The 24,259-nt window shown below is 40.6% G+C and overlaps 1 protein-coding gene across 14 annotated transcripts in view; it reads right to left on the bottom strand.

The window, feature by feature from the left end:
* Nucleotides 1–23,987, bottom strand: part of LOC118085691 (acetylserotonin O-methyltransferase) — a 35,259-nt gene extending 11,272 nt beyond the window's left edge. The window contains exons 1-6 of one of the 14 annotated variants that reach the window (XR_009557435.1): nt 23,753–23,982; nt 21,990–22,165; nt 21,392–21,566; nt 20,478–20,607; nt 20,219–20,287; nt 17,358–17,476 (exon numbers count right to left, since the gene is read on the bottom strand). Coding sequence is in view for 1 of the 14 variants with exons in the window: in XM_060273421.1 (XP_060129404.1) it covers nt 667–785; nt 4,106–4,174; nt 4,385–4,514; nt 5,681–5,855; nt 6,171–6,242 (565 nt within the window). In the remaining 13 variants the exon portion in view is untranslated. The other 13 variants (XR_009557436.1, XR_009557437.1, XR_009557441.1 and 10 more) reach the window with 13 other exon arrangements.
* Between the last annotated feature and the right edge of the window lie 272 nt (nt 23,988–24,259).

A 24,259-nucleotide genomic window follows, 5' to 3' on the forward strand; every position in this document is an offset into this window, starting at 1 on the left:
CTTGTGCTGCAATTCTATCCTGTTTAGCAGAAGCAATGAAAATACTATCGAGAGGGATATGAGAGTTTGCCAGGCAGGCGTGTCCAGAACTGAGGCAAACACACTTCTTTTCAGTGGACCTAATTGAGACTTCTGGCATTTGAACTGAAGTCATCTATTCCCCTTCTCTCCACACCACCCCACTGACTCCTCCGCTGAGTGCCTGAGGGTGCCTCTTTCCAACTGGCCCAGGGTGGGGCCTGACAGTCCTCCTAAGGACTGCGGCTGCGGCTGCTGCCCAGCAAGAACTGGGGTATTTGGGGGGAAAGTTTTGTTGGGAGTTTTTGTGTTGTTACTGATATTGACTGATATTAACATTTTGTATCTTTATTTTTATGTGGAAATTGTTCAGTTTCGTTAAGTAATGTGTTTTATTTATTTCTATTACTACTTTGCTATATTTGTAATTTTGTGAATCTTTTCATATTGTAAGCCACCTTGAGCATTGTTTTAACTGTGGAAAGGTGGCATACAGATCAGATGATGATGATGATTATGATGATGATGAAGACAGGGCTTACAGCTCAGGAGAAAATGGGATGGAGAGATGTTTCCTGTTCTACAACAGCAGCCTTATGATTTTGGAGTGCCAGCATAGGAAGACATGTGATAATTTATAGTACTTACCTCCCACATCACAAACGAGTGGGAAATGAGAAAGATCAAATGCATTCAACACAACTCCACTCCACAGACGCCACATCTCATGCATAAGTTTCATGAATTCTCGCAAGCCGCTCTCTGTTCTAGTAATTCAAAATTGCATTGTCAGTTAACAGAGGAGATACCTATGAACAGAGGACAGTTATAGACAGGAGCCATATTCCACATAATGCTGTTATTTTTTAGTTGTGTGCGGATTTCCTTTCCCTTCTTTGGCCGCATCCTTTTATTCCCATTGATACCAGTGGACAGATCATGATGGGATGTATGCATAATCCATACACAAATCTAAATACTACTACTACTACAACTACTAATTATAATAATAATACATCATTTACTGTAGCTGTGCATCTCACCAGAATTTCAAAACATCAGGGTTTTTTTATTATTATTTCCCTTGACACATCTGTGCCAGTGAATTCATTTCCCTTGACACATCTGTGCCAGTGAATTGGACAAATAAGGCTGTGGTTTCTAATATATGACCACTTAGAGGAGGGGGGGAGAAAGCACCCCTCTTCAAACCTGCTCCTCTGCATGCTCAGTAGAGGCACTGATTTTAATAATGCTACACATGGAGGGGTCTGGGTGTATTAATTGATGGGCAGCAGCCTATATCACTAGTCATCCTGAGGAATAATTAAGCATTGATTCAGGACCCCATACAAAAGGAAGGGTTGAAGTGGACTGACTTCTCCTCATTTTTCAAGCAATGTATTATAATTATATTATATTATATCATATGATATTATATATCAATCGCATATTACGCTACTATTCATGCTATGTTTTCAATTGCAAAAAATAACTTTGAATTCTCTTTACAAATTTATCCTTAATACGGTTTTTTTAAGTGACCGGTTTTTGCCCAAGGATTATTATATTATTATATTATATTATTATATTATATTATATTACTAACTGGCCCAGTCACGCGTTGCTGTGGCTCATCCCTGTGATTCTCCCCACCCTGTCCCGATCCATGATGTATCCGGTTCCTTCCTTCCCCCCCTGGCTCATCCCTATGATTCCCCCCACCCTATCCCAATCCATGACGTATCCTGACCTCTCCTATCCCCAACCCCCACCCAGGCGAATCCCCACTTCCATTTGGCCTAATTTGTAACGGCGAGCTGAGGTGCTGTGGAGAAGGAAGGTTTTCTAGCTGCAGTACCAGTGCATCCGCCACTAGAGGGTGATGTTTTGTAACCTGGTTCTTTTCCCAGCATGCTCAACAGGGCCTCCTGGGTGACTTTTTAGGTCCTAAAACAGGGTTTTACCTTGCACAGGTGTGACATTTGTATACCCCATGTAGCTAGGAACACTCGCATAATGGCATGTGACGTTGTGTCCAAATTTCATTGCTATCGCTCAAGAGGTTTTGGTGAAAAGTGGAAACCAATGGACACACACACACAATTATATTCATTTTATTTTATTTTATTATGCTATGCTATATTATATTATATTATATTAATTATATATCAATCTCATATTGCACTACTATTTATGATATGTTTTCAATTGCAATAAATAACTTTGAATTCTCTTTACACATTTTTCCTTAACTCCATTTTTTTTTAGTGACCAGTTTTTGCCCAAGGATAAGTTTGGCCATGGCAAAAGCTGCCTCTTGGCAGCTGAATTTCATGAGTAGCCCCTGTCCACATGTTTCAAACCTTCTTTCTCAACTATTTCCCCAACTATCACAATATTCCAACTCCAGGAACTGTTAAAAAGGGCAGGGCCTCTAATGCCTGTACAGGATTCCCCCATAGTGAGCAAGTGGGGATGTTGTTGTTTTTTTAACCAGTAAATTTTTATTGATTTTCCATTTTCAGCAACTTATACATTACATATTAGTCCAAACAATACATAGCTGTCTCCAGCTCGGACTTCCCCCCACCCCACCCGCAGGTATATTGGTTCTCTCTTCTCGCGTATTTCAATTATTCTCGATAATCAACAATGAAGAATTTAACTCATTACCGCCAACATTTTCATTCCATTATAGTTCTTTCTTGCATAGTCTACAAACTTACTCCATTCTCTATGTAATTTCACGTCACCCTGATCCCTTATTCTATAGGTTAGCTTAGCCATTTCCATCAAGTCTAATAGCTTCGTTTGCCCTTCCGTAATCTGAGGTACCTCTTGTAACTTCCATTTTTGGGCGATTTGTAGCCTCGCGGCCACTGTGGCATACAAGAAAAATTGCTGGTCAGTTTTTTTAATTTCATTATCTAACAGCCCCAATAAAAAGGCTTCAGGTTTTTTCTTGAAGGTGTACCTAAGTATCTTTTTGAGTTCATTATAGACCGCTTCCCAAAAGTTTTTTATCTTAGGACACCCCCACCACATATGAAAAAATTCTCCGTTGGCTGTTTTGCATTTCCAACAAGCCTTATCTTGTAATCTATACATTTTGGCTAGTTTGACCGGTGTCAGGTACCAGCGATAGGTCATCTTCATAACGTTTTCCTTTAAGGCTGTACAAGCGGTAAATTTTAAATTTTCCTGCCACAGTTTTTCCCATGCCTCCATTTCTATGTTGTGCCCAATGTCAATTGCCCATTTTATCATTGATTCCTTCACTGCCTCATCCATTGTGTGCCAATCTAGCAGTAGGTTATACATTTTAGACAACGTTTTTTGATTATTTCCCAAAAGTTCAATTTGAAATTTAGATTTCTTTTCTTCAAAGCCCAAATTCTTCCTATCCTTCATAAACAAATCATTAATTTGGTGATATTGTATCCATCCTGCCAGCCTATCCTTTATTTGTTCATATGTCTTCAATTTAAATCTTTCTTTGGATTTAGTCGCTATTTCCTCATATGTTAACCCCACAAGTGGGGATGTTTTTGGCCTCTGGATTGTGGGAAACTGCACTGCCGCAGTGATAAGACTCAGAAAAGGCTATTTGCTATGACTGGAAGCAGTTCTGCTTCAAGATCAGAAAATACTGGAGGCAAACAAGGCAGGGTCATATAGAGTGATCACATGATAACTAATCACATGATGCAGTTCATACACATCATTTGAATGGGAATGTCCATCAAATTGGGGGGGGTACCTGCCCCCTCAAGTATTTTATTGTGGGGGCTGAGGCTCCCACAGCCCCCAGGAGTTGCCTCCTATGTAGTTTGTGTAATGCAAGACCTGATAGCAAGGAATCTAATTGTAGACATCATGCTTAAATGGGGGGGGGGGGAACCAGGATCCCAAGTCTGGCATGCAGTAAGGGAGCTGCCAATATCATTAAAGATAACTATCAGAGAGGGGAGAAAGCAACACTGGCTAGAAAAGTTAGCAATAGGTTTCACACAGATTGCAAAGGGAAAGCTTTGCCCATTCTTTAAAAAGAAATAAGATCTAGAACAATACAATTTTTCTGTACCTGTAAAAAGCCTCATAGAAATTTCTTGTAGAAATGTCATTTATTCTATATGTCTGAGGTTCTCCTTCCCTGAAATAGAACATTTGTTTTAGTTTAAGAAAGAATGAGCATCGTAACTATATAATTAAATTTCAGTCTCTTCAACAAAACAATTAAAGGAAGTTTACTACACACACAATTACATGTGTTGTCAAAGCTGTGCCTACCAATCATAGGTTTGTTTATTTGTAACGTCTGTGAGTTTTACCATTTTATTACCCTTTTTATCAATCTCCTCACCTCACAGCATCAGCTAGGTGTTGTGCTCTCATATAGGTAAATTCAGCACTGAACTTCAAAGAATAATACTGAGTCCTTGGGCTTCTTTTGCCAAGGTAGAGATTGGCAAGGTTGGTATTTCCATAAAGCGCTTAAAATGAAGGGGACAAAAGATTAACTTTTTCACACCTCTGTGCAAAACCCCTTTCCCTCACCAATTCTGCAGGGACAAAATGCTTAAAACAAGCATAATGCGGCAGAAGACACATTTCTAGGATTCCACGCCATGCTGCCCTCATTGTAAAAAAGTGCAACACCGAGACTGCAACTCTCCAGCTTCTCTTCCAGAGAAATGTATGGAAAGACTAGGCCTCCACCTGCTGGCAGTGGAACTTCAGGGTGCAAAGCTGCCACATGGCCGAAAATGCCAAAAGCAGCCACTAGGAGTGGCCATTCTGATATCTGGAGCGAACTAAGTACTGTATTAGAAATCTATGAACAGCAGGCAATTTTGTTTCATTGTAACATCTAAGTCAGGAGGACAGACTCTGAATGTCCTGAGCTGCACTGGTGCTTAGTGACCTGCACTAGCTGCCTATTTGCTTCTGAGCTTCCTGACTGACATTTGTAAACAACTAGGTACCAGCACAACTAACAGACCATCTCTCCATCTCACCCTTTACAATCATGAAGGGAGACTGTCATCTGCAAACCTATTGGGGGGAAAGCCCTTTCTGGGAATAGCACCTGCTCTCTGGAATGCTCCCCAAAGAGAGATATGGGAAGCTCCATGTGCTTCAAATGTCTCCCAAACCTCAGATGTTTCCCTAGGCTTAAAAAGGTAAAGGGACCCCTGACCATTAGGTCCAGTCGTGACCGACTCTGGGGTTGCACGCTCATCTCGCATTATTGGCCGAGGGAGCCGGCGTATAGCTTCCAGGTCATGTGGCCAGCATGACAAAGCCATTTCTGGAAAACCAGAGCAGCACATGGAAACGCCGTTTACCTTCCCGCTGTAGCGGTTCCTATTTATCTACTTGCATTTTGACGTGCTTTCGAACTGCTAGGTTGGCAGGAGCTGGGACCGAGCAACGGGAGCTCACCCCGTCACAGGGATTCGAACGCCGACCCTCTGATCAGCAAGCCCTAGGCTCAGTGGTTTAACCACAGCGCCACCTGTTTAACCACAGCACCTTATTTGGATGCTATTCTGTTCAGTTGCTGGCTTGATGGTTTAAAGTTATTTACCGAAATTGATTTTTTAATGGTATTTTGACTTTATAGTATTGGTTAAATTTCCAAATAAAGAAGAAATACTTTGGTTGTCCTTCCTCTCCACTTGCAGGAACTTGTAGCCAACACAGGCGTCCAGCAGTCTCTCCATCCCAAAGGGACTGGTACCCAGACGTTCAGCAATAGTCACTGAAGTCAACGGTTCCTTGGATTCCATCAGCAGATCAAATACACCAAGATCAGAGGCAGTGAGCATAATCTGGATGCAAAAAGGGTGATGGAGTACAAAAGGAAAGAGTTCAAAATGGTCCATAGTTATTGACTTTTTAAAATTAATGCTGTATCCCACTTGTGCTATGGGTCTCATGCACAGACTCACAGTTCCCCTCATTTTCGTATCAAAACATTCAAGTGACAACACTAGAAGTTTCTGCCTTTGTTTGTGCTGGGTTGACCTCTATAACCCTAATATTTGCCTTGTCATTTAAAGGCATTTCTGATTCTACACAACCATTTACAAGCTGAAAGTTTCAAACTCCTTGCAAGTATTAAATTTTGCAGACAATACTTTTACCTTTGGAATTAGAAATGCATGCTGATTCCGAAATAACATTTTCAGAGCTTCAGCTTCTTCTGTCGCATTCATTGTTCTTTACTGTGTCTGTCAGAGACCTCACAGTCTTCCTCTGATGAGCAAGTTGTTTTTGGAAGAAAGAGCACTCTGCTTGTGGTACTTTTATTCAGAATTCACTGAAACTGAATTAACAATAAATAAGTCTGGATAAATGCCAATGAACTTTGCAAATGACTGAGGCCAGAGATGTTTGTGGGAAAGGCATAAGTGGAAAGGCATTTCTTTCTCACAAGTGCAAGAGGAAGGAAGTACCTGGAAATTATTGACTTTGTCTATGTGAGGGAAAAGTGCTATCAAAACATGACAAGTGAGGTAAAGTCAATTGGTGTCTGGAAATGCACAATTAACAAGTTATTGGAGACAATTAATCAGAAGAGAGAGCTGGTGGTTTAGGGAAAAATCTCTTGCTGAAATGAGGCCATTTGGAAATTCTTAAAATACAGAAACACATGAACAAAGAAGCGTCACATGCAAGTCACATTGTAGGAGCCATTTTTGTGCCAAAGTCGACAAAAGGGAAAGGCAAAAATTCCCAAGAAGCTCACTAAATGAATTATTTGTAATAACAATATAGAGAAATTCAGGAAAATATGCAAGTAGTAATGCTGAACGAGGATAGGTAGAGTCTGAAGAAGAAAAGTTAAGGAGCACGAGAAAGGACTCAAGGGGAATCCAAGAGAAAGAAAATGAAGAATGAGGAGTTTCCCACAGAAGCAAAATGGAATCACAGAGTTACTAAGAATCAGAGAATCCAGAAACAGAAAGCTTTGAGGCAGGGGTGAAGGCAAGGGACCACATACCTGTGGAGACACAGCAAAAACAGAAAAGCAGGATAGTTCTGCATGAAGCTCACCTTGAGCCATTCACCAACTCTCATCCAAACCTACCTCATTGTGAGAATGACCTTCTTCTGAGTATAAAGTCAAAGTAGGGAAAACTAGGGATGTCACCTTGAACTCCTTGAAGGAAAGGTGGGAGGATCTAAATGTAGCAGGAGGCTGCAGCGTCCTTGACCAAGCCAGAGGAGCAGCAAAAAGACTAACCTTTATGTGCCTTGCTCCCAGGTAGCAGCTGTAATCATATGAGGCACACTTCCCAAGTTGACAATGTTGTGATCTGCAGTCCTATGGCTGCTCAGAAAACAGTTGCATTGGATTAAATAGCATGTAGCCATCCCCACCCACCAAGTTACTTAATTGGGTTTAGTATTGCAGCCTTTATCAGGAGCTAATATTGGCTTTGCTGAATCAGTTGCTCGGAGGAGAAACAAGAACAAAAAAACCAAGAGAGTCCGGCGGAGGCACCTCAAAGGACCAAACATTTGTTATTCTGGCACAAGACGAGCTGAACTAGAGTCTATTTTATCACATACATGGTGTGATTCTCAATTACAGGGGTGTGGGGAGATGTGCTTGAGCTGAACTAGAGTCTATTTCTTCACATACATGGTGTGATTCTCAATTACAGGGGTGTGGGGAGGGCAAAGGAAGGGGAGTTGGATGCAGTGGGTCAGAAGGAAATGAAATGCTAGAAATGCAGATAGGGACTGTTTACATTTGAGCTACAATGAAGGCAGGATAACCCTTTAGGATAGCAATGATAGGCTTTGTAGTGCTGAGTGAATTTACATTTGTAAACCATTGTCTTTATTCAGACCCAAATAAATTGGAGCAAATGTCTTCAATACTCTGGGCCAAATGCTCATTTTCCACCTCAATGTCTGGCCTTATTTTAGCTTGGCTGGGGACTGGGAAGGATAAACGGCCAATGCCTGAGCCAAGGTCTCCTTACATCTGAAACTTAATAAAGTTGTGGCCAATTTTAATCCCATACCACGTTGTCTTGAGTCATTATTCCACTCGGGGGTCAGGTCACCGGGGTTTGGGGGGACTCCACCTATCCACTCAAATTTTACCTCATTCTACCATAGTTTATCCCATTCCTCCATTTGAATATTGTGTCCCACATCTTGTGCCCATTTAAGGATAACTGATTTAACATCTTCATCTTTCGTTTCCCAGTCCAGCAGCAGATTATACCTTTTTTATATTAACTTAGTAACATTTTCTATTATTTCTCTCTGAAAAGTTGAAATGTCATACGGAATATTTCATTCAATTGAAAATATTGTAACCAACCTGTTACATTCTCTCTAACTTTGTTAAAATCTTTCAATTTTAATTGGCTTTCTGATTCAATTAAGATCTTTATATATGTAGCCCATTTAGTGTCCATATTTAATTTCCCCCCTGATATTGTCTCTAATAGAGAAAACCACCATGGTGTTTTCTGTTCTAATAATCCTTTATACTTTTCCCAAACTTTAAAAATCGCTTTCCTTATAATGTTTTCAAAAGCTTTGATGTACTCTTGCCTTTTCATACCATAAGTACACATGCCAGCCAAATCTACCGTGTTTCTCACATTTTAAGACACGTCTTATATTTATTTTAATCAAGAAAACAAGCCTATGGCTTATTTTCGGGGGGTGTCTTATTCGGGGGCTGGATCATAACAGGGAAATGATTTTTATATGGATTTTACAGATGCTGTACAATTGGCTGTGTTTATTTCTCTGAGAGATTTTACTTTCTTGGGCTCCTTGATCACTGCAGATGAGTGCTCACTGCAGATGAGCCCTGAGTGCTCCCTGGAAGGACAGATCGTGAAGCTGAGGCTCCAATACTTTGGCCACCTCATGAGAAGAGAAGAATCCTTGGAAAAGACCCTGATGTTGGGAAAGATTGAGGGCACTAGGAGAAGGGGACGTCAGAGGACAAGATGGTTGGACAGTGTTCTCGAAGCTACGAACATGAGTTTGACCAAACTGTGGGAGGCAGTGCAAGACAGGAGTGCCTGGCGTGCTATGGTCCATGGGGTCACGAAGAGTCGGACACGACTAAACGACTAAACAACAACAACAACAACAACAACAACAACAACAACAACAAATAGCTGTTAAGTACTTTCCTTTGATGCCCAGATCTCATGGCTACAATAAGGTTTCTACCTTTCAGGACAAAGGCAAGGTGATAATAGGAAGTTGTCTTCATCCATCTCCTTAATCTCTTCTTTCATATGCATAACCTTTGAAGCCTAGGAATGCAAGTTGTCTGGGTCTCTCGGCAAAACGAGATGGGAGGGGATGTCAGTTTTTTAAAAACCCACCCGCGTGTCTGCGAGAGCTCACCACTTTCCTACTGTAGCTGCAGTTTTCCTGCCTCGCTCTCTGTCTCGGCCATCAAGAGGAAATCAACAGGCAACTCATGGCTGGGCACATACCGGTAGAATGGAAGGGGGAAAAGGTGGGGGGAAGCGAGAGGTGGCCTGTGTGTGTGTGTGTGTGTGTGAGAGAGAGAGAGAGAGAGAGAGAGAGAGAGAGAGAGGCGCACAGGGGGAGAAAAAGAGAGGCGCACAGGGGGAGAAAAAGAGAGGCGCACAGGGGGAGAATAAGAGAGGTGCACAGGGGGAGAATAAGAGAGGTGCACAGGGGGAGAAAGAGACGCACAGGGGCAGAAAAAGAGAGGCACACGGAGGTCATTCATGAGGCAGCATCTTTAATCGCCCCTCTTTTCTTCTTCGTGCCTTCCTCTCCTCTCCACCGCAAATGCTACTTTTGTCCTCTTCACCGAGTAGAGCTCACATATGGTAGCACTACGGCTTATTTTCGGGGTATGTCTTATATTTTTTCAATGCATGAAAATCGTGCCATGGCTTATTTTATAGGGACGTCTTAAAATGTGAGAAACACTGAATTGTCAGGGCCTTCCAAATCTAATAAATATGTATTTTAAAATTTTATCCATTCCTGGATCCAGCAAAAACAGGAGGCTACATAATATAATTTCAGATCTGGCAGGGAGAAGCCTCCTCTACCTTTAATATCTGTTACTAATGTATACTTTATTCATGGCTTCTGCCACATCATACAAATTTTGAAATATCCTTATCTTTGAAGCATCCCATATTGCTAGTTACCAGGACTGCTTGGAATAAAAACAACATTTTTACAGTACATTCATCTTAATAACTGATATTCATCCTAACAAAGACAAGTTCATTTTATTCCAAATTTCCAAAAAGATTTTCTCAGTTCTGACAGCTCCCATGGAAATCTGCAGCTAACTGAAAAGGGAAGCTAGCTTGGCACTGTTACTGGGAGGGAACTTGGGGTGTAAGAAGGGTGACCATGCTTAACTGAAAGGGCTAAATAGGGCCCAGCTTGGGTGTCCCAAGCCCAGCATGCATTACATAACAGAGGGATGTTAACATCAAGAAGGCCAAGGGGCTTTTCAGAGCAACAGGAGCAGGTGTGACCCAGAGTGACCCTTGGATGTGGAAAGAGGTGCTGGGTGGGCATTGGAAGGGGAATTGTATGCAGTGGGGTCAGAGGGTCATGGAATGCTAAAAACACAGATAGGAACCATTCAGATTCGTGCTACATGGATAAGGACACGAACCTGTTTTGGATAGCTATGATAGGCCATGAAAGAAACCGACTTGGTAGTGCTGAGCGAATTTACACTTGCAAATCATTGTCTTTAGCTAGACTCAAATGAATTGGAGTGAATGTCTTCAGTACTTGTGGATGTAGCAGTTTCACTCCGGGAGAGGCGTAGCGTGGGCAGACTGAGGGGGACCATTGCCCCAGGTGCAGTTTTTCTGAGGGAGCACTTTGCTCCTCACCTGGTCCCTATCAGCCCCTCAATGCTTTGTAAATCCGAACCCACACCCCAGCTTTACAAAGCAATGTGGGGCTGGCAGGGAATGAGGAAGAAGCAACAGTCTTGTACCCCTCCAATTGGACTGATTGGAAGGAGGCATTCCCGGCCTGCTGCGTCCATCTCATGTTGCCCTCCACGCCCCCTGGGGCAACCATCCTGGGCGCTATGAAGACATACATACATACGTACATACATACATAACCTGAGGCAATATGGGATACAACCTCTTTCTTTTTCCTGGTTTGGCTCATGTGCTCGTAGAAAAAAAGGCAAGCAGGGAAATGAAGGTAATAACTACTTACAACGGTGGTTAACATGTACGATAACAATTTTTATTATTATTTTAGCTTCTCAGTGTTCAACCATAATGATAAGCAAGGGGGTGGAGGAGATATTTCCACATGGTGAGGATTTGCAACAACAATAAAAGTAAAGCGATTAAGTATGTTCAGTTATGGCTACAAAGAATCGGGCAGAAATATATCTGTTCAGTCACGACGCTCACTGAATGTTCTTGGTCAATGTTATTGTCTTCCTAAAATGGCATCAAAGAGGCCTGTTTTCTTTTGCTGAATCTCCTTAAAGCCAGCGGCACTGAGGAGCGCATTGTACTCTGACGGGGTCCGTTCTTTCCCTTGAGTACAAAGCAGCATAAGCATATATGAGCTTCCAATGGCCCTGTTCTGTCTTCATTGAGAACTATTTCCACTACTAGAACTCCACCACCTGTTTCAGAAAAGGACATAGAGATGTATCATTACATATTACAAAGCAGCATGTTACTTTTCCCAGGTGTCCTAGGATCAGAAGCTCAAGAAATAAAGGAATTGATATGATATGGTCCACCCCTGGTATATTACAAAAAGTGGTTAAAAGTGAAATAAAGACTAAATCAATTACCGACCATAACCCAATAATGATAAAGATTAAGGGGAAGAATAGGAAGTTTAATAGATGGAGAATGGATGAAAGAATTTTGAACGATGAGGCATTTGTCAAAAAAATGAAGGAATTATTAAAAGAGTTTTTTAAGAATAATGTATCAGAAGAGGTAGATCTAACAACAACAACATGGGATGCGAGTAAGGCCTTTGTCCAAGGCCTGTATATTCAACAGAAAAGCAAAGTTAGAAGGGAAAGAGAAAAAAATATGGAGGAAATTAAGGGACAAATCAAGGAGAAAGAAAGAGATCTGGCAAGCAACCCAAGGAACGAAGCCCTAGTGATGAGAATAAAAATCTTGCAAAAAGAGCTATCAGTATTAGTGGGTCAAGAAATTGAGAATAAAATAAGATGGAGTAAACAAAAAACATTTGAATGGGGAGGGAAGGCAGGGAAATTACTTGCATGGAAATTAAGGAAAATGCAGAAAGGAAGATTGATCACGGGCATAATAGATAAAGGGGGGAAATTGACAAGATCGGAGGATATACAAAAACGTCTTACACACTATTATAAAAAATTATATGGGAAAGGGAATATTAATGAAAATAAGTTAGAAACTAATTTTCTAGGGAAAAGGGGGAAAATAATTATGGAAGAAGAAAAAGATTTATTAAATAAGCCAGTGTCTCTGCAAGAAATTTATGAGGCTATTAAGAAAGCAAAGGTGGGTAAGTCACCTGGGACAGACGGCCTGTCCAGCCAGCATTCTAAAATATTTAAGGAAGAGATTGGAGGGGTGTATCAGAAATTAGTCAATAGAACTATGGAAGGAGGGCCAGTGCCAAGATCATGGCAAGAGGCTTATATTACACTGATCCCGAAGGATGAAGAAGAGTTTAAGCAAGTTGGGAATTTCAGACCTATCTCACTCCTTAATGTTGATTATAAATTATTTGCCGAGATCCTTGCCAATAGATTAAAAGGAATTCTGAACAGGATCATAGGACAGAACCAACAGGGATTCTTGCCGGGAAGAAAGATGGCTAGGAATATGAGGATCCTCTTGGATTTGATAGAATATTTGGATTGGACGCCGGGCAAAGGGGCTGCCTTTGTTTTCCTTGATATTGAAAAAGCCTTTGATTCTCTATCGTGGGAATTTATGAAGAAATCATTAGCTAAAATAGGAATTAAGGGAAATTTTTTGGAAGGAATTAATTCGATTTATGATAGACAATTTGCAAAATTAATCTTAAATGGGGAGGTGATGGAGGAGTTTGAGATAAGAAAGGGAACAAGGCAAGGGTGTCCCCTATCCCCGTTATTATTTATATTATCTATTGAGTCTTTGCTGGACGATATCAAGGAAAACAAGGAAGTTAGAGGAATTAGAGTCAAAAAGACAATATATAAAATCAATGCCTTTGCTGACGATATGATAGTGATGACAGAGGAACCAAAGGAATCGATTATGAATCTAAAAGAGATTTTAAGAAGATTTGAAGAAGTATCAGGGCTTAGAATCAATGGGGAAAAAACAAAAATATTAGTCAAAAATATAAGGAAGGAAGGAATGTTAAGTTTAGGGACATTAACGGAATGGGAAATAGTCAAAAAAGTTAAATATTTGGGAATTGAGATTAGCGCAAATAAAATAGAGCTTTTTGAAAATAATTATGGGAAAATATGGAGGGAGACTAAAAAGGAGATGGAAAGATGGAAAGATTTAAATTTATCCTTCTCAAGTAGAATAGCTACGATTAAGATGGTAATATTGCCTAGGATCCTATTCCTGTTTCAAATGTTGTCTATAGTGGGGGGAAAGGAGATATTTGACAATTGGAGAAGAGATTTGAACAATTTCATTTGGCTAGGGAAAAAGGCAAGGATCCAATACAAATTGCTTACAGATGCTAAAGAAAGGGGAGGATGGGGGGTCCCGGATCTTAGGATTTATTATGCATCCACATGTTTTTGTTGGCTTAGGGAATGGTTGGTATTGGAAGATGAAGAAATTTTAGAAGTGGAAGGTTTTAGAAATGTAACTGGGTGGCATACATATCTCTTACAAGAAGATAGGAAGAAACTTAAACTATTCTCAGACCATGTAATAAAAAAGTCAATTCTTAAGGTTTGGCAGGAATTTAAGGATTTAATAGAGCCTAAAGTACCCTGGTGGGCCTCTTCATTGGAGATGACGTCAATGGGAGGTGGAAGCAAGAATGGGAGATGGTTAACGTACCAAGATTTAATAGAAAAAGATGGAGAACAATTAGTGTTAAAATCTTATGATCAAATTAAATTAAGTTGTACGAGTTGGTTACAATATCTCCAATTGCAAAGTTTATTTCAAGAACACAAAAAATAGGCTTTGGGAAAGAGAAATCTAAATCACAGGAGATTTTAATTGAAAATACTGTTAAACCATTGTCAAAGATCTACAAATTTCTTTTGGAGTGGGAGCTGAAGGACAAAGAAATAAAATGTGTGATGGTTAAATGGGCCCAAGATCTAGGAAGGCCAATTTACAAAGCCCAATGGGATAAATTATGGAGAATCACAATGAAGTTTACGGCCTGTACCGGAATAAAAGAAAATATGTTAAAAATGGTTTACAGGTGGCATTTAACACCGGAAAGGATAGCCAAAATATACAAAAACGAAGCAAGCAATTATTGGAAATGCCAAAATAAAGGGGGAAATTATATACATTGTTGGTGGGGATGTGAAAAGATTAAGGAATTCTGGGGAGAGGTTTACGAGGAATTGAAAAAAATGTAAAGGGTTACCTTTAAAAAAAACCCAGAATATTTTCTATTGAGTCTGATACCTGGAAACCTCCCAGAAGACAGGATAGATATTTTTCTTCACTCCTGTGCGGCAGCAAAACTGCTGATCGGTCAAAAATGGAAAAAGGAAGAGATACCCACAATTCAAGAGTGGCAGTTAAAATTAATTGAATTTATGAACCTAGATAGAATGACGGCGGCAATTAGGAATAATTCGAAACAAAGTTCTAAAAAGAAATGGGAATATGTAGAAGAATATTTTAAGAAAAAAGATATCAAAACAGAGTTGGTGATCTGTTTGGACTAGCTGGCCACAAGGGATTTTATCGGGAAATTTGATGAGGAGGGAATTAAAAATCAGGTTTTGTTTCAGGGAAGAGTAACGCAAGTAATGGGGAAAACTCAAAGTAAAGCGATGTGTAAAAGTTTGGAAGTTATTTTATTTATTATTGTATAATTGAAATTTGTATTTCTTTTTTGTATGGATTTTAATGTGAATTAATAAAGATTTTTTAAAAAATATATAAAAAAAGAAATGCAGCTGCGCCTGAGTGGCACACAGACATAAGGGGAAGGGGCCGTGGGGAAATCCAAGCACCTTGGAATGCAAATCAGTTCCCACAGGAAACACCTTGGACACCATGCACCTACCAGGCTTGCAGGCTTTGTGCAGTCTAGTTAGCAGTTGCACACACTTCTCATCTGGAAAGCAGTGCAGGATCCTAGCCAAAATATACAAGTCAGCTTCTGGAATTGGGTCTTTAAAACAATCACCTGAAATAAAACGAGTAGAGTTTTAATTTTGTATTTCTTAGGGTAGAAAGTATTGATCTGATGTGTAGAGATCTTTCCTATTCTAATTAATTCAGGAGGGTTCTGGAAGCTTCTCTGTGTGAAAGAAACATTCAGAAGGTTCATGGTGTTTGGGTTATTCCTTCAGAGAAGATGAGTACAGCTGCTTTAAACTGGCTCTCTTATCTTTTTCTGTCAATGTCATGGTGACTATAAAAGTATGGTCAGAAGGAGCCCGAGATTCACTTTTACTTTCTATCTCTTTTCCCTCTGGTGTGGTGTTCTGTACATAGTATAATATAATGTTAAGGTTATGCTTATTATAAGTTATTGATTGTAATTTTAAGTTAAGTCTGCTGCAAATGGATTTCTTATGGACAGTGCCAATCCTGAATGTATTGGATTTGTGACCATTATGCTCATTTGCCTTCAGTAGCAGTAAAGCTCTGCTGGATTAAAGACAATTGCCTCTGGTCTATTTTTTTGGAAATCCTGCAACGTGTTAAAGTTTTTAATCTGAGGACTATATACTGGAATCTGATCTGGATCAATATTGAGTAGAATTCCATGGTGAAATCATTATTATTCTTACAGAGACTGGAGGCAGAGCATAACCATCACGGCTCGTAGTCATTTATAGACTTATCTCCAGGAATTTGCCTAATTCCAATCCAAATTGGTGGCCTTCACTGCCTCCTGTGGGAGTGAGTTCTATAGTTCAACAATGTATGTGCTCCCACCAGCCCCAGTCAGCATGGTCAAGGATGATGGGAGTTGTAGTCCAACCATAACTAAAGGGTCACTGATTCTCAATCCCTGCTTAGTGCATGGCTGTCTTCTATTCCATTGTTAGCGGAAAAATGATGGAACCTTTGTAGGATAAAAGAACATTTTACCTCCATGAAAAGTAATCCGGTGTTCCTCTGAAGAGACAAAATGCTTCTTTCCTGTTTCCACTACTTCAGGTAGGTCGAAAATGGTCACTTTAGAATTTGGATACAATGAAATATATTCCTTTGCCAGGGCACCACTACATCCTTAAGGGGAGAACCAAATGGGGAAAATGAACATGTTGTGCATATCAAAGCTTTCCCCCAAAATTCCTGCGCATATCTTTAAGATAGCACACCAGATAGGTGGACATCCAGTCATTTCATTCAGTGGTAAGTATGTGCCACTTTTGCAGTTCTGAGGATGGGATAGTTCAGAGTTTGGGTCATGGGTTATTAGGGGGTGAGAGGACAATATTGTACTTGCACAACACAAAGCAAAACCTTGTGCTGCAATTCTATCCTGTTTAGCAGGAGCAATGAAAATACAGTCCAGAGGAATATGAGAGTTTGCCAGGCAGGCGTGGCCAACACACTTCTTTTCAGTGGACCTAATTGAGACTTCTCTCATTTGAGCTGAAGTCATCTATTGCCCTTCTCCCCACCTAACCCACTGACTCCTCCGCTGAGTGCCTAGGGCCCCCGTTCCTGCCTCTTTCCACCTGGCCCAGGGTGGGGCCTGACAGTCCTCCTAAAGACTGCTGCTGCGGCTGCTGCTCAGCAAGAACTGGGGTATTTGGGGGGAAAGTTTTGTTGGGAGTTTTTGCTGTTGTTACTGATATTAACTGATATTAACTTTTTGTATCTTTATTTTTTTGTGGAAATTGTTCAGTTTCATTAAGTAATGTGTTTTATTTATTTCTATTACTACTTTGCTATATTTGTAATTTTGTGAATCTTTTCATATTATAAGCCACCTTGACCATTGTTTTAACTGTGGAAAGGTGGCATACAGATCAAATGATGATGATGATGATGATGACGGCGACGACAGTGCTTACAGCTCAGGGGAAAATGGGATGGAGGGATGTTTCCTGTTCTACAACAGCAGCCTTATGATTTTGGAATGCCAGCATAGGAAGACATGTGATAATTTATAGTACTTACCTCCCACATCACAAACGAGTGGGAAATGAGAGAGATCAAATGCATTCAACACAACTCGACCACACAGACTCCACATCTCACGCATAAACTCCATGAATTCTCGCAAGCCGCTCTCTGTTCTAGTAATTCAAAATTGAATTGTCAGTTAACAGAGGAGATACCTATGAACAGAGGATAGTTATAGACAGGAGCCATATTCCACATAATGCTGTTGTTTTTTAGTTGTGTGTGGATTTCCTTTCCCTTCTTTGGCCTCATCCTTTTATTCCCATTGATACCAGTGGACAGATCATGATGGGATGTATCCATAATCCATACACAAATCTAAATACTACTGCTACTAATTATAATAATAATACATCATTTACTGTAGCTGTGCATCTCACCAGTATTTCAAAACCTCAGTATTTATTTATTTCCTTTGACAAAATTCATTTCCCTTGTGGTCACATCTGTGCCAGTGAATTGGACAAATAAGGCTTCTTCTAACTCTGTTGTGTGTGGCATGACATTGTTAAGAACTCAGCTAATGGCTGTTTAGTATGCCCAAACTCTTCCATCTGAATTCCATCTGGATAAACATTGCATATCTATGTTTCCATTGGTGGCCAAATGTGTTATTAAAAATGTAACAATTCTACAGGCTGTGGTTTCCAATATATGACCACTTAGAGGAGGGGGGAGGAGAAACCACCCCTCTTCAAACCCGCTCCTCTACATGTCAGTGGAGGCACTGATTTTAATAATGCTACACATGGAGGGGTCCGGGTGTATTCATTAGATGGGCAGAAGCCTATATCACTAGTCGTCCTGAGGAATTATTAAGCATTCATTCAGGACCCCATACAAAAGGAAGGGTTGAAGTGGACTGACTTCTCATTTTTCAAGTAATATATCTTTAAGTAGTTCTCTGGGTCCCAGGGCGCCTCATCACCCCCGATCCTTAATCTAAATATATAGAAATGTTCACGGTGCGTGCGCAGGGGCCAATGTATGGAGATACAGGGGGGAGGGGACAACAGAGGGCTCAGACAAAAGTGCATGCTGGGAAATAGAACCCAGAACCAAACAGTTCTTTTTCGAAGGGTGGGGGCCAAGGTATGGAGATACAGGGGGGAGGGGCCAACACTACCCAGGGACAACAGAGGGAAGGGTATCCTACCGAAACACAGGGATGAGCCGGGGTGGAGGGAGGAGGAGCAGGATACGTCATGGATCGGTACAGGGTGGGGTGGGGGGATCACAGGAAAGAACCACAGCAACGCGTGGCCGGGTCAGCTACTATATTATATTATATTATATTATATTATATTATATTATATTATATTATATTATATTATATTATATTATATTATATTATATTATTACTAGCTGGCCCGGTCACGCGTTGCTGTGGCTCATCCCTGCGATTCCCCTCACCCTGTCCCGGTCCATAACGTATCCCGTTCCTTCCTCCCCCCCACCCCTGGCTCATCCCTATGATTCCCCCCACCCTGTCCTGATCCATGACATTTCCCGACCCCTCCTCCCCCCAACCCCCACCCAGACGAATCCCCACTTCCATTTGGCCTAGTTTGTAACAGCGAGCTGAGGTGCTGTGGAGAGGAAAGGTTTTCTAGCTACAGTACCAGTGCATCTGCCACTAGAGGGTGATGTTTTGTAACCTGGTTCTTTTCCCAGCATGCTCGACAGGGTCTCTTGGGTGACTTTTTAGGTCCCTAAAACAGGGTTTTACCTTGCACAGGTGTGACATTTGTATACCCCATGTAGCTAGGAACACTCGCATAATGGCATGTGACGCTGTGTCCAGATTTCATCGCTATCGCTCAAGAGGTTTTGGTGAAAGGTGGAAACCAACGGATATTGCTAGTTTACACATACACACATATATAATTATATTCATTTTATTTTATTTTATTTTATTATGCTATATTATATTATATTATATTATATTATATTATATATCAATCTCATATTGCACTACTATTTATGATATGTTTTCAATTGCAATAAATAACTTTGAATTCTCTTTACACATTTTTCCTTAACTCCATTTTTTTAGTGACTGGTTTTTGCCCAAGGATAAGTTTGGCCATGGCAAAAGCTGCCTATTGGCAGCTGAATTTCATCAGTAGCCCCTGTCCACATGTTTCAAACCTTCTTTCTCAACTATTTCCCCAACTATCACTCCAGGAACTGTTAAAAAGGGCAGGGCCTCTAATGCCTGTACAGGATTCCCCCATAGTGAGCAAGTGGGGATGTCTGTTGATATGTCTGAGCACACATTGGCCTCTGGATTGTGGGAAACTGCCCTGAAGCAGTGAAAAGACTCAGAAATGGCTATTTGCTATGACTGGAAGCAGTTCTGCTTCAACATAGGAAAATACTGGAGGCAAACAAGGCAGGGTCTTCACAACTAGTCTGTTAGGGTGCCAACTTGAATAAAATATAGAGTGATCGCATGATAACTAATCACATGATGCAGTTCATACACAACATTTGAATGGGACTTCAAAAACATCAACTTGGGGGGGGGACCTGCCCCCTCAAGTATTTTATTGTGGGGGCTGAAGCTCCCACAGCCCCCAGGAGTTGCCTCCTATGTAGTTTGTGTAATGCAAGACCTGATAGCAAGGAATCTAATTGTAGACATCATGCTTAAATGGGGGAGGGGGAACCAGGTTTCCAAGTCTGGCATGCAGTAAGGGAGCTGCCAATATCATTAAAGATAACTATCAGAGAGGGGAGAAAGCAACACTGGCTAGAAAAGTTAGCAATAGGTTTCACACAGATTGCAAAGGGAAAGCTTTGCCCATTCTTTAAAAAGAAACAAGATCTAGAACAATACAAATTTTCTGTACCTGTAAAAAGCCTCATAGAAATTTTTTGTAGAAATGTCATTTATTCTATACGTCTGAGCCTCTCCTTCCCTGAAATAGAATATTTGTTTTAGTTTAAGAAAGAATGAGCATCGTAACTACATAATTAAATTTCAGTCTCTTCAACAAACAATTGAAGAAAGTTTACTACACACACAATTACATTTGTTGTCAAAGCTGTGCCTACCAATCACAGGTTTGTTTATTTGTAACGTCTGTGAGTTTTTTTCAATCTCCTCACCTCACAGCATCAGCTAGGTGTTGTGCTCTCATATAAGTAAATTCAGTATTGAACTTCAAAGAATAATACTGAGTCTTTGGGCTTCTTTTGCCAAGGTAGAGATTGGCAAGGTTGGTGTTTCCATAAAGCGCTTAAAATGAAGGGGACAAAAGATTAACGTTTTGACACCTCTGTGCAAAACCCCTTTCCCTCCCCAGTTCTGCAGGGACAAAATGCTTAAAACAAGCATAATGGAGCAAACGTCACATTTCTAGGATTCCACGTCATGCTGCCCTCAATGTAAAAAAGTGCAACACCGAGACTGAAACTCTCCAGCTTCTCTTCCAGAAAAACGTATGCTGGCAGTGGAACTTCAGGGTGCAAAGCTGCCACATGGCCGAAAATGCCAAAAGCAGCCACTAGGAGTGGCCATTCTGAGATCTGGAGCGAACTAAGTACTGTATTAGAAATCTATGAACAGCAGGCAATTTCGTTTCATTTTAACATCTAAGTCAGGAAGACAGACTCTGAATGTCCTGAGCTGCACTGGTGCTTAGTGACCTGCACTAGCTGTCTGTTTGCTACTGAGCTTTCTCACTGACATTTGTAAACAACTAGGTACCAGCACAACTAACAGACCATCTCTCCATCTCACCCTTTACAATCATGAAAGGAGACTGTCATCTGCAAACCTATTGGGGGGAAAGCCCTTTCTGGGTCCAGCACCTGCTCTCTGGAATGCTCCCCAAAGAGAGATATGGGAAGCTCCATGTGCTTCAAATGTCTCCCAAACCTCAGATGTTTCCCTAGGCTTATTTGGATGCTATTCTGTTCAGTTGCTGGCTTGATGGTTTAAAGTTATTTACCGAAATTGATTTTCTAATGGTATTTTGACTTTATAGTATTGGTTAAATTTCCAAATAAAGAAGAAATACTTTGGTTGTCCTTCCTCTCCACTTGCAGGAACTTGTAGCCAACACAGGCATCCAGCAGTCTCTCCATCCCAAAGGGACTGGTACCCAGACGTTCGGCAATAGTCACTGAAGTCAATGGTTCCTTGGATTCCATCAGCAGATCGAATACACCAAGATCAGAGGCAGTGAACATAATCTGGATGCAAAAAGGGTGATGGAGTACAAAAGGAAAGAGTTCAAAATGGTCCATAGTTATTGACTTTTCAAAAAGGAACAAGATTCTTTTGAAACACAAAAAGATTATAATGCAGTTCAAGTCCATTTGAAGTGCAGAAATAAAAGTAGGACATAGGAGTTTTAAGCAAGTTAATTTTAAATTATTGCTGTATCCCACTTGTGCTATGGGGCTCATGCATAGACTCACAGTTCCTCTCATTTTTGTATCAAAACATTCAAGTGACAACACCAGAGGTTTCTGCCTTTGTTGGTGCTGGGTTGACCTCTATAACCCTAATATTTTCTTTGCCATTTAAAGGCATTTCTGATTCTATACAACCATTTACAAGCTGAAAGTTTCAAACTCCTTGCAAGTATTAAATTTTGCAGACAATACTTTTACCTTTGGAATTAGAAATGCATGCTGATTGAGAAATAACATTTTCAGAGCTTCAGCTTCTTCTGTCGCATTCATTGTTCTTTACTGTGTCTGTCAGAGACCTCACAGTCTTCCTCTGATGAGCAAGTTGTTGTTGGAATAAAGAGCGCTCTGCTTGTGGCCCTTTTAATCAGAATTCACTGAAAATGAATTGCCAATAAATAAGTCTAGATAAATGCCAATGAACTTTGCAAATGACTGAGGTCAGAGATGTTGTGGGAAAGGCAAAATTGGAAAGGCATTTCTTTCTCACAAGTGCAGGAGGAAGGAAGAAACTGGAAATTATTGGCTTTGTCTATGTGAGGGAAAAGTGCTATCAAAACATGACAAGTGAGGTAAAATCAATTGGTGTCTGGAAATGCACAATTAACAAGTTATTGGAGACAATTATATTGGAAAATATATATAATAAGAATAATATTGGAGAAAACCGGGTATTGAAACTTGCTTAATCTAAATCATATATCCCAGTTTACAGCGGCCCTTTAAAGTACACTTCATGCAGAGTATATGCAGTCAGAAGTTGACCTGGCTAAGAAAACACCACCAAGAGCATAGGGTATTATTTCCCTTATATGAAACCCATTACTAGCTGCATACTTGTAAAAGTATGCAGATGAAAATACAAACAGTTGGGTTTCTTTAACTGAAAAACAAACTGAATCTAAAGAGACTTTAAACTAAAGATAAATGCTTTCTCCCACATTACAAACCTCCCACAAACTCCCAAAAAACTCCCATTAAACTACCCGAGAATTAACAGCAAACCAGCATTATAACTAAGCAATCATACTAAGATTCAACTAAGGAATCTCTTAAACTGAGAACAACTGAGAGAGTGATCTACTATGAGATGAATCAAACTGAAAGATCTAACTAAGAGACACAGAAGGCTTTCTGGCAGAGCCTTATATACAAGGAGCAGAGTCCACGCCTGTGGGCAATTAACAGAAACACCGGAACCTGTTTCTCTTAAAGAGACAGTATTTACAATAGACCGGCTCTAAAGTAACTTGACTATTCAAAAAATCCAACAAATTAATCAGAAGAGAGCTGGTGGTTTAGGGAAAACTCTCTTGCTGAAGTGAGCCCATTTGGATATTCTTAAAATACAGAAACACATTAACAAAGAAGCGTCACATGCAAGCCACATTTTAGGAGCCATTTTTGTGCCAAAGTCAACAAAAGGGAATGGCAAAAATTCCCAAGAAGCTCACTAAAGAAATCACTTCAAAAAATGAATTATTTGTAATAACAATATAGAGAAATTCAGGGAAATTTATCAAGTACAGTAGTAATGCTGAACGAGGATAGGTAGAGCCTGAAGAAGAAAAGTTAAGGAGCACGAGAAAGGAATCAATGGGAATCCAAGAGAAAGAAAATGAACAATGAGGAGTTTCCCACAGAAGGGAAATGGAATCACAGAGATACTAAGAATCAGAGAATCCAGAAACAGAAAGCTTTGAGGGCAAGGGACCACATACCTGTGGAGACACAGCAAAAACAGAACAGCAGGATTGTTCTGCGTGAAGCTCACCTTGAGCCATTCACCAACTCTCATCCAAACCTACCTCATTGTGAGAATGACCTTATTGTGAGAATAAAGTCGAAGTGGGGAAAACTAGGGATGTCACCTTGAACTCCTTGAAGGAAAGGTGGGGAGATCTAAATGTAGCAGGAGGCTGCAGCGTCCTTGACCAAGCCAAAGGAGCAGCAAAAAGACTAACCTTTATGTGGCTTCCTCCCAGGTAGCAGCTGTAATCATATGAGGCACACTTCCCAAGTTGACAATGTGGTGATCTGCAGTCCTATGGCTGCTCAGAAAACAGCTGCATTGGATTACATAGCATGTAGCCAACCCCACCCACCAAGTTACTTAATTGGGTTTAGTATTGCAGCCTTTATCAGGAGCTAATATTGGCTTTGCTGAATCAGTTGCTCGGAGGAGAAACAACAACAAAAAACAAAAACCAAGAGAGTCCTGAGGTACCTCAATGGACCAAATATTTGTTATTCCGGCACAAGATGAGCTGAACTTGAGTCTATTTCTTCATATACATGGTGTGATTCTCAATTACAGAGGCGTGGGGAGGTGTGGACAAGCTGAACTAGAGTCTATTTTATCACATACATGGTGTGATTCTCAATTACAGGGGCTTGGGGAGGGCAAAGGAAGGGGAGTTGGATGCAGTGGGTCAGAAGGAAATGAAATGCCAGAAACGCAGATAGGAACT

Source organism: Zootoca vivipara, chromosome 4, assembly GCF_963506605.1.
Source record: "Zootoca vivipara chromosome 4, rZooViv1.1, whole genome shotgun sequence".
In the NCBI taxonomy this organism is placed as follows: Eukaryota; Metazoa; Chordata; class Lepidosauria; order Squamata; family Lacertidae; genus Zootoca; species Zootoca vivipara.